This window comes from Myotis myotis, unplaced genomic scaffold, assembly GCF_014108235.1.
Source record: "Myotis myotis isolate mMyoMyo1 unplaced genomic scaffold, mMyoMyo1.p scaffold_m19_p_15, whole genome shotgun sequence".
Taxonomy (NCBI): domain Eukaryota; kingdom Metazoa; phylum Chordata; class Mammalia; order Chiroptera; family Vespertilionidae; genus Myotis; species Myotis myotis.
In genome coordinates this window covers 28,938,506-28,950,140 of record NW_023416319.1, presented here as the reverse complement: position 1 = coordinate 28,950,140, position 11,635 = coordinate 28,938,506, and the positions used below count along the sequence as shown (strand labels likewise).

At 45.0% G+C, this 11,635-nt stretch overlaps 1 protein-coding gene across 1 annotated transcript; it reads left to right on the top strand.

Moving 5' to 3' along the window:
- The first annotated feature begins 6,934 nt into the window (after positions 1-6,934).
- Positions 6,935-11,373, top strand: MBL2 (mannose binding lectin 2). Its single transcript, XM_036337337.1, has 6 exons — positions 6,935-7,086; positions 7,452-7,540; positions 8,155-8,347; positions 8,716-8,832; positions 10,150-10,218; positions 11,000-11,373. Exons 2-6 carry the CDS (start codon positions 7,529-7,531, stop codon positions 11,371-11,373), a joined length of 765 nt encoding a protein of 254 aa, XP_036193230.1. The 5' UTR covers positions 6,935-7,086; positions 7,452-7,528.
- The last annotated feature ends 262 nt before the right edge of the window (positions 11,374-11,635 follow it).

The following is an 11,635-nucleotide window of genomic DNA, read 5'->3' as shown; positions in this document are numbered from 1 at the left end:
ATGTTCGCTAATGACCGATTACTATAATCCTGTTGCCTTCATTTCCCTTAGGCACCTTACATGCAAGTGCACCATTTCTCTCCACTAATACTAGCAGCGAATAGGTTAGCAGCTGATTGCCACGTCATTAGTCTTGGACTGGCTTGTTTGGTGTGCGTAACAGGAAATATTTTGCTTTTGGAGAACAAGAAAAATAGGTTTATTTGTGTCACGCTTATTAATTTGTGCAGTTATTTAGTGTCTGGTAAGTTAATGTGCAAGAAAAAATATTAATTTTTATTAAAATGTTCTATTATTTTATGTTAACGATTACTCATTTGTTTCAGCCCTTTGTATTCAGCATGTCTCTATTGAAATAAACCTATGTTTCTAGGAAAATTGAAGTTTTTGTTTTTTTGCAGCCCACATAAACTTAACCTTGTTTAGTTGGCCTGTGCTAGCCTTTGAGTTTGACGTGCTTGCTGCAGAGTAACCTGAGAGGACAGCACCTCACTCCCCACCATTCCATCTCTCTTTAAACAGGGAGTCAACCTGGGAGTGGTCCTGGGTCAGTAAAGCCTCGGTCTCCTGTTTCTGTTCCCCTATCTGTCACAGGAAGCTCGGTTCTCTTTTTCTGTCAGGAGAATGTTTTTCTCATGGGCTACAGGTTCCGTATACATACAACATTCCAGTTAGCCCTCCAACAGATTTCTGGTTTCTAAGGGCTTTCCTTAGTCCCATTTAATAGCTGGAGGATTGAGATGCATCGGTGAGAGTCTGTCTAAGTCACCAAGCTCAGGCCTGGATGGGAAGCAGATGTTTGTTCCCTGCCCTTACCTTCCCCCCTACCTTGGGGGGGTGGGGGAGCTGGTAGCTGGGCACAGAGGTGATATGGAGGAGAGGCAGGTGACATGTAGCTCAGTCAGCAGTGGCTGGACAGCACCCCGCCCCCCCCAGCCCTTCTGACAGAGAGCATCTTCCTTAGCCCCTCCCATATCCATTCCACTGCCCACCTACTCTCCTCCAGGGCCCAGACCTTCCTGTCCAGGACAGTCTTCCCTGCCCTGTATCCCCAACTTCTTGGTCTACAGAAGTGGTTTGGGTTTGGTTAGGTTCCCCCGGCCTAAGTCGTGTATTAGTCACTTCAGGCTGCCTTAACAAGACACTCTGGAATGGGCAGGTTAAACAACAGGTATTCATTTCCTTATAGTTCTGGATGCTAGAAGGTCGCGTCCCTCCCCAGCCCTGATCATGCACCAGTGGGGTCCCTTGGTCTGGCCTGCACCCTCTCACAATCTGGGACCCCTCAAGGGATGTTGGAGAGCCAGTTTCGGCCCGATCCTGAAGGCCAGGCCAAGGGACCCCACTGGTGCACAAATTCGTGCACCGGGCCTCTAGTTTATTCATAATTACCTCCTTTAAGGCCTATCTCTCTATATAGTCACATTGGGAGTTAAGGTTTCAACATTTGAATTGGGGGGGGGGGAGTCAGCAAATTTCAGTCTCTAACTGTGGGTGTCATAACGCTGGAATAAACGGGCAGAGGGAATCCCACAGGCAGCCTCAGTCCAGAGCCAGCCAGGCCCAGCCTTCTGCCCCACTTGGCTCTCAGCCTCTCCCTTGAGGCTTGGCTGGAGGAATCCCTGATGCAACATATGTCCACAGAGGGCACACACAGGGCATTTGTGGACTCACCATGTACACGGACACACAGACACACCTACTGTGACAGCTATCAAAGAGTTCTGGGCTATACATTTATTCAGTATATGCTGCTAAACTACCGAAGTCCTATAAGCATTTCTTCTTTAAAAAAAAATGAGCATAATAAGCTTTCAAAGTAGAGGGCACTAGAGAGCTACTGCCAGAGAAAGGGGCTCCTGCAGTTTGGGGAGGCCGCTTGTGGGTGGCCCAGCCACAGCCCCAAGGCTCTGTCCCTGGGCAAGTCCGCAAGTGTGTCCCCTGGGCCTAGTCTCATACAACCTCCGGCGCCCTCTTGACAGGAAAATCCAGCCTGAAGGCTTCCTGCCTGCACCTATGCCCTCATTCCCTCTGCTGCTCCCCGCCCCCGCCCTCGGCCCCCAGCAGCTCTTTCAATAGGAACATATGCTTGGCACCTGCCACACATGCCCACTCACTGCCCCACTGCCTGGCAGAGCGGCCCCCAGCTCTGGCTGGCCTCCATGCCTGTGTTCCAGAAAGTTCATTCCTTTGTTCTGTCTCATGACTGCAGAGCAGCTCTGGACGAGCCAGCCAGCACAGTTTTTTACCATCCACTGGGTGCAACTCTGCCTTCCCCAAGGAGGTGTGAGCCACAGAGAGTTCTTGTATCCTATCATTACTTTTATCACAGCCTAATTATCCTCTTTATACTACACTTCCCCTGTTTAGAGCCCCTGGGTGTCTATCTCATGATTATCTCCTGGCAACCAGCCCATCCTTAGGTCACCTAGGAGCTTTCCAAAAGTCACCTCATTAACAACAAAGACAGTTTCTCTTTTAATCACTTAGGAGATTCCAAAGGTTTTAGCAGCTCTGAACCAGGAACGGGACAAAGAACAAAGAATGTATTTCTTATTATAAATCATAATATCACAGCTCATTATTTCAGTTATTAAGTTATGCCATTCATTTTAATATGTCTAGTTTATCACTTTTATACCACCTCTTATCTGAGTAATATGACAAGTGTTTTCACTTATTTCTCGATAGATATTGATTATGCTTATTTTAAATGACTAGTCAGTCCTTTATAACGATTCTGCATTAGTTGGTGTTTATTTCTGGCCCTGTGTCCCTGTGGTGATGGAGGTACCCACTCAGCCCTCTCCTTATCTCATCTGTGAGCTCCTCCTCTTTGGGGGTGCTGGGCCTAACTCTGCCAGGCCCTGCTCTGCATCCCACCTAGTGAGACAAAGTAAGGGCAGAGGATGACCCCTGACAAGAAGCACCCCTGGCCCCAGAGACCCAGGAATGCAGATGACATCCACCCATCAGGTGTCAGGGGAAAACAGCACTAGTGGGAGGCTGTTGGTGGAAATACAACCCTGGGCGCAAGGGTGGGGCAAGGATGAGCAGAGAATGTCTGGGAAGGCTCTGAGGTCACATGTGTTCTGATTTCTGTGGCATGGGAGCAGGTCCCCGCTGTCCAACATAAAATGAGATCATTCTGTTATGAGATACAAAGGTCATTCCAAAATCTTATCTGGACACAGACAAAAATGGTCACTCTGAGGACCACAAAAATGAAAACATGCCCCTCTCCTGGAACACCTGCCACTCCGTTACAGATACAGCTTTGCCTCGTCCCATTTCTCTCTCTGTGACAACATTTATTAAGGTAATTCAGTTACAGAATTGCCTCGGCTTCTCAACAGGATTCTGTGTAGCATAGACATCCATTCTTGAAACTGCCCCCAAAATCACCGAACACAAGGCCAAATCCCCAAAAAATCCCTCCCGATAACCTGTTCCTGAGGAATCATATGGTTCGCCATTGTATGCAATATCCTTATATAATAAGTATGAAATTTATAAAACTAAAGGAAGCAAATCAACTTTATTTGGCTTTAGGCATGTTCCTGGCGGTCTTTGCCTGGAGGGCACTGACATTCCCCCTTTACTGTTATCACTCACTCACAGCATCCCCATGGGAAAGAGATTGGGGTTCAAAATCTTATTTTATGGGTGTAAAAACTGAGGCTCAGTCAGGACAGAGGACTTATCTACACTCACAGTTATGAGCCCAAAGAAAGTCTTCTGATTCTAAATCTCCTCCCAAAAGGGGCCACCCAAGAACACTGGTTCCCAAGAAGACCATTGAGCGGTCATCCTGGAAGCAATGAGGGCCCAGGCATGGTGGGCTGCTTGCACGCTGAGTGTGGAGCAGAAAGGGCATTCCATGGCACGACCAAGGCAGTGGGGCCCTCGTTCACAAGTGAGGAACTGTTGGAGAAAGAACTTGGACAAGGACCCATAGCTGGGAAGTAGCAGAGCTGGGACTCCAGCCCCAGTGAGAGGAAAGGGGTGCAGAGGGCCAGGCAGTCCTTCTACAGGTCAGAGAGGCAGCGTCTCTGAAACCCCTTGAGGTGAGGTAGATTTTGGTCGAGGTACCAAGTGGAGGTAATCCTGGGAAGGGTCTAAATTCCAGAACAAATGCACACAGTGGCCTTATCTGTGATGTGGAGTGAAGAGTGGGTAATCAGGGGATGGTGCATGTGGCGAGGGGTCTTTCATGATGTGAAAGGCCTGCAGGTGACTCTAGAGAGCAGAAGGGGCTCAGAGGTGGGTCATACCCAGAGCAGTGGCTCACCGCTTCCCAGCCCAGTTCCAGGAAATGTCAGGGTATGGAGGGCAGCTTCCTGACCTCTGGACTAAGTGTTCAATAAAAACAAGCTCTGTGATCAAAGGCAGCACTTACAACAATATTCAGTTACCTTATTTCACCTCCTGCCACTTTGGAACAGGAGCCATAGGAAGGTTTGGCTGCTAAAGAGTAGGCAAGAGGGATGAACAAGTTCCCCTGCAGCCGCATTAAGGCCCTGGATCTCCTGGCGTCTGTCATATGCTTTGGGCATGTGGTTTTCTACCATCCTGGACATTTTTTAGGTACAAGGACGGGTCAGCAGAAAGTAAGGAAACCAGGCCCTTTTCAAGCCAAGGGGAGTCTAATTGGAAGGGATCTATGAGAGAATCTCATCCATCCACATTCCTTCTGGTGTTTGGAAGGCTCTAGAACACTCACCACATGGCTCTGCAACATCTGTATGAAGCTTCCAGGTTGAGCTCCCTCACCACCCCAAGCTCACACAACATTTTGTGACAGCTCTATTAGAAATGTTGTGTAGAATTAACTCCACTGTGCTTCATAAAATTGTTCTTCCTTTCCAACTAGATTGTCTCTCTTGACCACCATCACATGATTCAAGCCATTGACCCACAAGATAGCCATTATCCCTGGTGAGATTATTTGCCCTTTATTTCCTATCTCAGTTGAATGGCACCCAAATATTCATGTTAGAAATTTATGAGCCCATAAAAATCCCTTTTTCTTGTTTACCATTTATATCCAACCAATTCCTAAGTTCCCTCAAATGTACCTTGTACATGATTTCAAATGTGTCCACCTTCTCGATCCAGCTGCCATCATCCTAATTCTGGCCACCATCATCTGCTGCTTAAATGATAGTAAGTACCACCTTGCATGTTGGATGTTTTTTTCATACCTGCTCCCCTCCAATCCTTCTCCACATTGTAGTCGGAACAAGCTTTGAAAATTCAAATCTGATCATCTCTCCTCTTATAAAATTCCTCTAATGACCGTTTAGAGGAGGTCCACAGTCTTATAGAAGTTATAATCCTGTTGTCAATCTCTCACCACTTGGATTTCATGCTGTAAGCCAAGTCAGACAGAAGAGTATCATCATTGAGAACCTAGCCTCCTTTGTCTCATTTTCAAGCCATTGTGCAGACTATTCACAGTGTGAAACATGGACAAAGCTCTGAAGAAGGTAAGAATAATCTTTGCAACACTCGCAATTTCCTTGAGAGTCCCTCTGGGAAGTTTTTAAAAATAATAATTTTAGTCTCATATATAAGTGGAAAACATTAGTAATGTTTAATGTTAATGTACCCTTCATCCATTATTCACCAATGATAGGATCTGACATATCACAGTGCAAGTATCAAAACAAAGAAATTGACACAGGAACAATACAACAATAAGATACACACCTTATTTGGATTTAACCATTATTTACCTTTATGCTTTTTTTTTCTTGGTGTATAGTCCTATGAAATTTTCTTCACAATCATAGGTTTGTGTAACCACTACAATTAAGATATAGGATTATTCCATCAGCCCCAATGAAAATTGTCCACGCTATACCTTGTATATCCTCCCTGTAGTCCTGATTCCTGCCAACTACTAATCTGTCCTCTATTATTGTACTTTCATCATTTCAAGAATGCTATATAAAAAGAACATACAGTTTGTAAATTTTTGAGATTACATTTCTTTTACTCATATAATGCCTTTGAGATTCAAGCTATTTTATGAGTCAATAGTCTGCTGTTTTTTTCTGTGAGTTTTCCACAGTTTATATATCCATTCTCTTCTTGAAGAACAACTGGATTATTTCTAGTAATTTTGGCTGTTAGAAATGGAGCTACCACCCAGCTGGTGTTGCTCAGTGGTTGAGCATCAACCTATACACCAAGAGGTTACCAGTTCGATTCTGGTCAGGGCACATGCCTGGGTTGCGGGCTGGATTCCCAGCAGGGAGCATGCAGGAGGCAGCTGATCATTGTTAATGTTTATGTTTCTCTATCATTGATGTTTCTATCTCTCTCTCCCTCTCCCTTCCTCTCTCTCTAAAAAATAAATTAGAAAAAAAAAACGTATTTTAAAAAATGAACCTTCCAAAATGTGGTATTTGCATATAATGGAATAATTCGGTCTTAAAAGGGAAGAAAATTCTGATATATGTTGCAACACGGATCAACCCTGAAGGCATTATGCTAAGTGAAATAAGCCAGTCACAAAAGAACAAATATCATATGATTCCACTAATATAAGGTACCTAGAATAGACAAATTCATAGAGATGAAAAGTAGAACAGTAGTCATCGGGGGTTACTGAGGGGTGAGAGTGGGGAGTGGAAATTATTGCTCAATGAGTATGCACTTTCAGTCAGAGATGATGAAAAGTTCTGGAGATTAGTGGTGATGGTTGCACAACAATGTAAATGTACTTAATGCTGCTGAATTATAATGGTCACAATGGCAAATATGATGTTATGTGTATTTTACCACAATAAATAATAGATGGCAATTTGAAGGATGATTTGTGCAGCAGTAGAGCAAACAGCTGCTGAACTTTGTGCCAGAAACCCCTGGGCAATGCTAGGAGTTTAGTGCAGTCCCAAGAAGAGTTGTTTATTAATCTGCGGTTGAAGGCCAGGCCAGCCTGTTCATCTCAGTTCACAAGGCTGGTTGGGCCCTGCAATTGCCCAGTCCAGCCTCCTTCCTTACCCTGAGACATCTGCCAGAGCCCTGGCTGGAGGGCCAGCTTCCTCACCTTTGCATCCCTGCTCTGCACAAGCCCCAGTAAGTCCTTTCTGCTGAATAGATCTATGGTCCTGGATCTGTCTAGGGACTTGACTTGACCTTGGAGGCCTACGGGAAGGTTTCTGAGGGGTGCAGGTGGGGAGATGGCCAGCAGAAATCATTCTTTCTTTGCTTTTGCCGGGCACCTGTGGCTTTCTGGACTTACCTGACCATTTGCAGAAATGACACTGCCTTCTTTTCCAAAGAAAGCCATAAAGAAATAGAACCACGAAGCTAGTATATTGAGGTTTCCTGGGAAATGACAGTTTTGAAAGAGAGCATTGAAGGAGAGATGAAATGCTAAGATTAAGAAATAGGAAAGGGAGTCAAGGGAGGTGGTAATTGCCAATGTTTTTTATCCACAGAACACGGGAAATTTCCTCCAGGAACTAGAGAGGAATCTGGTACCCTGCTAGGGACAAGGCAGTGAGACATTTCCAAAATGCTACCCCTGGTAAGTCTCTCTTGCAGCAGGAAATAAAACTTTCCAAGGAAGCAAACGCAAGTTAATTCTGGGTTAGTGACTAGCAGTGACTATCCCTCTCTGGATCACCAGCCTACAGTTTAGTGCCTACCATTAAGTCAGGGTCAGTTAACTGGCCCTGAAGGGCAATAATCTGCCTAGATATGAGGATGGGATGCAGGTGGCAGATGGGCCCAAATGGGAGAAGTGGGGTGAGCGGGGGCTCCTACAGATTCCTGGGTCTCCATTCACTTCCACCCTGTAAGCCAAAAGGCATGAGTGTGCTGGAAGTGGGTCTCAGAAAGGATATGGGTAGCATATGCACAGCCTTCTAGTGGTAAAACCAGAGGCCTGGGCCATTTGGGACCCCCTTCTAGGGACGTCACTGCATGTTATTCCTACCCATGTTAAAGTACTCATCACACAATATCTGAAGGAAGATTAGCTTTTCCACATCCCCAGTCTGGAGGCAGCAATGGGTGGGCCATCCATCCCTACATCATCTCTGCCCAGTATAGGTTATAGGACCGAGGGAATGTTTGGTAAATGCATGTTGATTAACTGAACACGATGAGATAATCTTCTTTGACTTTCCACTCACCAAGGTGAGGACCATGGCTCTGTTTCCATTGCTCTCTCTCCTTCTTCTGAGTGTGGTGACAACATCTTATTCAGAAATAGAACCTGGTGAGCACCTTCAAAAGACCTGCCCTGTGATCACCTGTGCTTCTCCAGGCATCAACGGCTTGCCAGGCAGAGATGGGCGTGATGGCCCCAAGGGAGAAAAAGGAGAACCAGGTAGAGCTTGGGCTGTTCTTTCTCTGGGAATCTTTACCTGCCAGACAAAACTGCCTGGAGATGTAAGAGCAATGTCCAATTCATATAGGTCGTATTTCTCTCAACTATTATAGTTCAAAACAAATCCCTGACTTCCACACAGGAGTTGGTGACATGTGGTTGTCCTGCTTGCTCAGGGAGTGGCCCTTCATGGCAAGCCATCCCGAGGGACCTGGGAAGATTTTCTTCTCTGGGTCAGTGGAAGTAGTGATTTAGAAAGCTGGTCCTGGATTAATGTCTCTGCTCTCCTGGGAAAAGATTAAGCATCAAGCTCTTGGAGAAATAAAGCAAACACAGAGACACTAATTTATGTTTTCTTCTTCCCATAGGCCAAGGGCTCAGAGGCATTCAAGGTCCCCCTGGAAAATTGGGGCCTCAAGGAAATCCAGGACTCCCTGGGCTACCAGGAAGTGTGGGCCCAAAAGGAGACCCTGGAAAATGCCCAGGTAAGAAGCTAACCTCAACCAGGTTTAGGCTGACAGCCTAGTCCCAGGGTCCTGGGATTTTGAGTACCAGTTGGGAGATGCCACTTCGGCTGCTTCATGGAAAGATGCCCAACTCTGCTTCCTGACCCAGCACACTCAGCCCTTGCTAGGTTACTTAGAGCCCAAGCGGACTGCGGAGTACAGACTTGCAGACCCTCCACTCCTTCACTGGGCACTCCCTGAAGGAGCTGGGCCCCGGCTTTCCGTAGCTGCCACAATGTGAGGCTCTGGTCCGAAAGGGAGAAAGTAGACCTCAAATGTGTTGGACTTATTATGTCTGTTTTCACAACAGCAGTCTATACATGGTATGTCAGTTATCTTTTACTTCATGAGAAACAAACAAAAAACACAACCATTTATTTAAATCACAATTCTGTGGATCTGCCAAATGCTTTTTCTGCTGATCTCAGTGTCTGTGGTCGAGTGATGACCAATGTCTCACTTATATGTCTGCCTGTTGTTTAGTTGTCAGCTGGAGTGATGAGGGTCATTGACCCACAGGTCTTTCATCTTCCAACAATCTAGCCCCGCTTGTTCACATAGAGGTGATTACAAAATACCCAATAGCAGAAAGAGTTGAAGCTTTAAGGCCTTCTGAAGGCTTAGATCATGTACATTATTGCTTCTGTCACATTCTATTGTCAAAGCAAGTCACAGGCCCACCCAGGTTCAAGGAATGGGAAAACAGACTCCATTTCTTAAACAGACAAGCAGTACCATATGGAGGCCATTTTTGCCATCTTTAGCACACAGCCTGCCTCATGCCCTCCCCCCTTAAATAATGTGCAATTCACAAAAATCTTGGTTTACTGAACAAACTCCAAGAAAAAACAAAAACAAAACAATAAAAGCAATAAATCAAAACCTCCGTAAAGACAAAAACCTGTAATCTTTTTAGATTCGCCAGCACATAATAATTCCCAAGAGATTTACTTTTTATTCACAATGGAGTTGTTTATTTGGGAAAAAAAAATTAGTGAGTAGCTTGACGTATGGAGTGCTATCATGCTAGGTCATGAGGGACTGCATGTGTGTTCATGTTTGTGTGCATGTGCGTAGTGTCTAAATACCTTCAATAGATGATGAGTGATGTTTTGGGCTGGCTGGCAATACAGATACTTTTACCTCATTTCTTCTTAATATTTTTATTTTCCTTCAAAAAGCAAATATTAATGTATAAGGAAATTAATTTTTTAATTTGGAAAAAAATACCCTGCCCACTTATAGCTCTGAAATCCCTTCCCAACAATGTTCTTTCGCTTTGTTTACATTTTCTAGAGTGTGATGATCGCCTGGCTGCTTTAGAAAGAGAAGCTCTGCGCTCAGAATTGGATCGTGTCAAAAATTGTAAGCCTTCTCTCTCACGTTTCAGGCAGCTTTCAGTTTAGGAAGGTGCAAGGTATTTGTTAAATACATATAATTTTCTAGTACCGCATAAGTGTTCCTCACGGTCTGATCTCGTGAAATCCCTCCAAACCTTAGTAGAAATGGAGGCCAAGAGAAATCGGACAACTTGCTCAAAGGCACAGAGCTAGTAAGTGTTGGAGGTAGTTTACAAATTGAAGCCAGTCTGACTCCAGAGACACCCCCAACCCCCATCCTGTACTTTCTACTATCAGCGTGTGTAGGTATCACTGAAAACGGGACCTAAGCTTCTTTCTCTTTGTTATTCTGTTGTTGAGACCTGACAGTGGGGCCTAACCTGCTCCTTTTGTGCCCTGCTGGCCTGAAGCAAATATTCGCAGACATTTTTCTTTCTTCTCAAGTGAATACTGGGGTAAAATACAGAATCACCAATTACATATGTTCTAGAACCCTTATCCAAAAGGACAAAGGCCCTTGTTCCAGGCTGTTTTCAGATTAGGTTTGCCAGGTTTAACAAATGAAAGAACAGGGCACCTACTTAAATTTGAATTTCAGGTAAACAATAACTAATATTTTTCAGGATAAGTATGTCCTCAACATTTTGTGGGAAGATACTTATAATAAAAAGAAACTTTATTGTTCATCTGAAATTCAAATTTAACTGGACATACTGTATTTCATATGGCAATTCTCCTCTAAAAGCCTTTATCCAAAAAAATGCCTTAAAGACACGCCAGTGTCACCCCCATTTTTCCTGTTTCAGGGCTGGCCTTCGCCCTGGGCAAACAAGTTGGAAGGAAGTTCTTCTTGACCAATGGTGAAAAGATGACCTTTGACAGAGTGAAGGCACTGTGCACCCATTTCCAGGCTTCCGTGGCCACCCCCATGAATGCTGAAGAGAACAAGGCCATCCTGCATATAACAGAAGGAGATGCCTTCCTGGGCATCACAGATGAGGAGAGAGAAGGTCATTTTGTGGACCTGACAGGAAGGCCTGTGACCTACCAAAACTGGAATGATAATGAGCCCAACAATGCTGGCTCTGGGGAACACTGTGTGATGATCCGGACTGATGGCAAATGGAATGACGTCGACTGCACAGCCTCCCTTTTGGCAGTTTGCGAGTTCTCTGTCTGAGGGAGCCCATCCCTCAGGCCCTTCTGTCCCTGGACCTCATCTCAGGCCCACAGTCTGCTTTGAAAGATAAAACGATGCCAATGTCCCCATGCCCAGGACTGATGGTACCCTGTGGGGGGAATCAGAGAAAATAAGAATGGACTGAAGGATGGGATTTGGAAGTGAGAATAAACTGACAGGGGTACAGTGAGAGTTTCTGATTCAAACTCAATCACTAATAACAACAACAAAATTGTAACAGTAATAGTAAATAGCAGCTGCA

Excerpts from the sequence above, each read along its gene's own strand:
- MBL2 (XM_036337337.1), top strand. Across the intron at positions 8,348-8,715 it reads GGGAGAAAAAGGAGAACCAG|GCCAAGGGCTCAGAGGCATT; the intron begins GTAGAGCTTGGG and ends TTCTTCCCATAG. Across the intron at positions 8,833-10,149 it reads AGACCCTGGAAAATGCCCAG|AGTGTGATGATCGCCTGGCT; the intron begins GTAAGAAGCTAA and ends TACATTTTCTAG.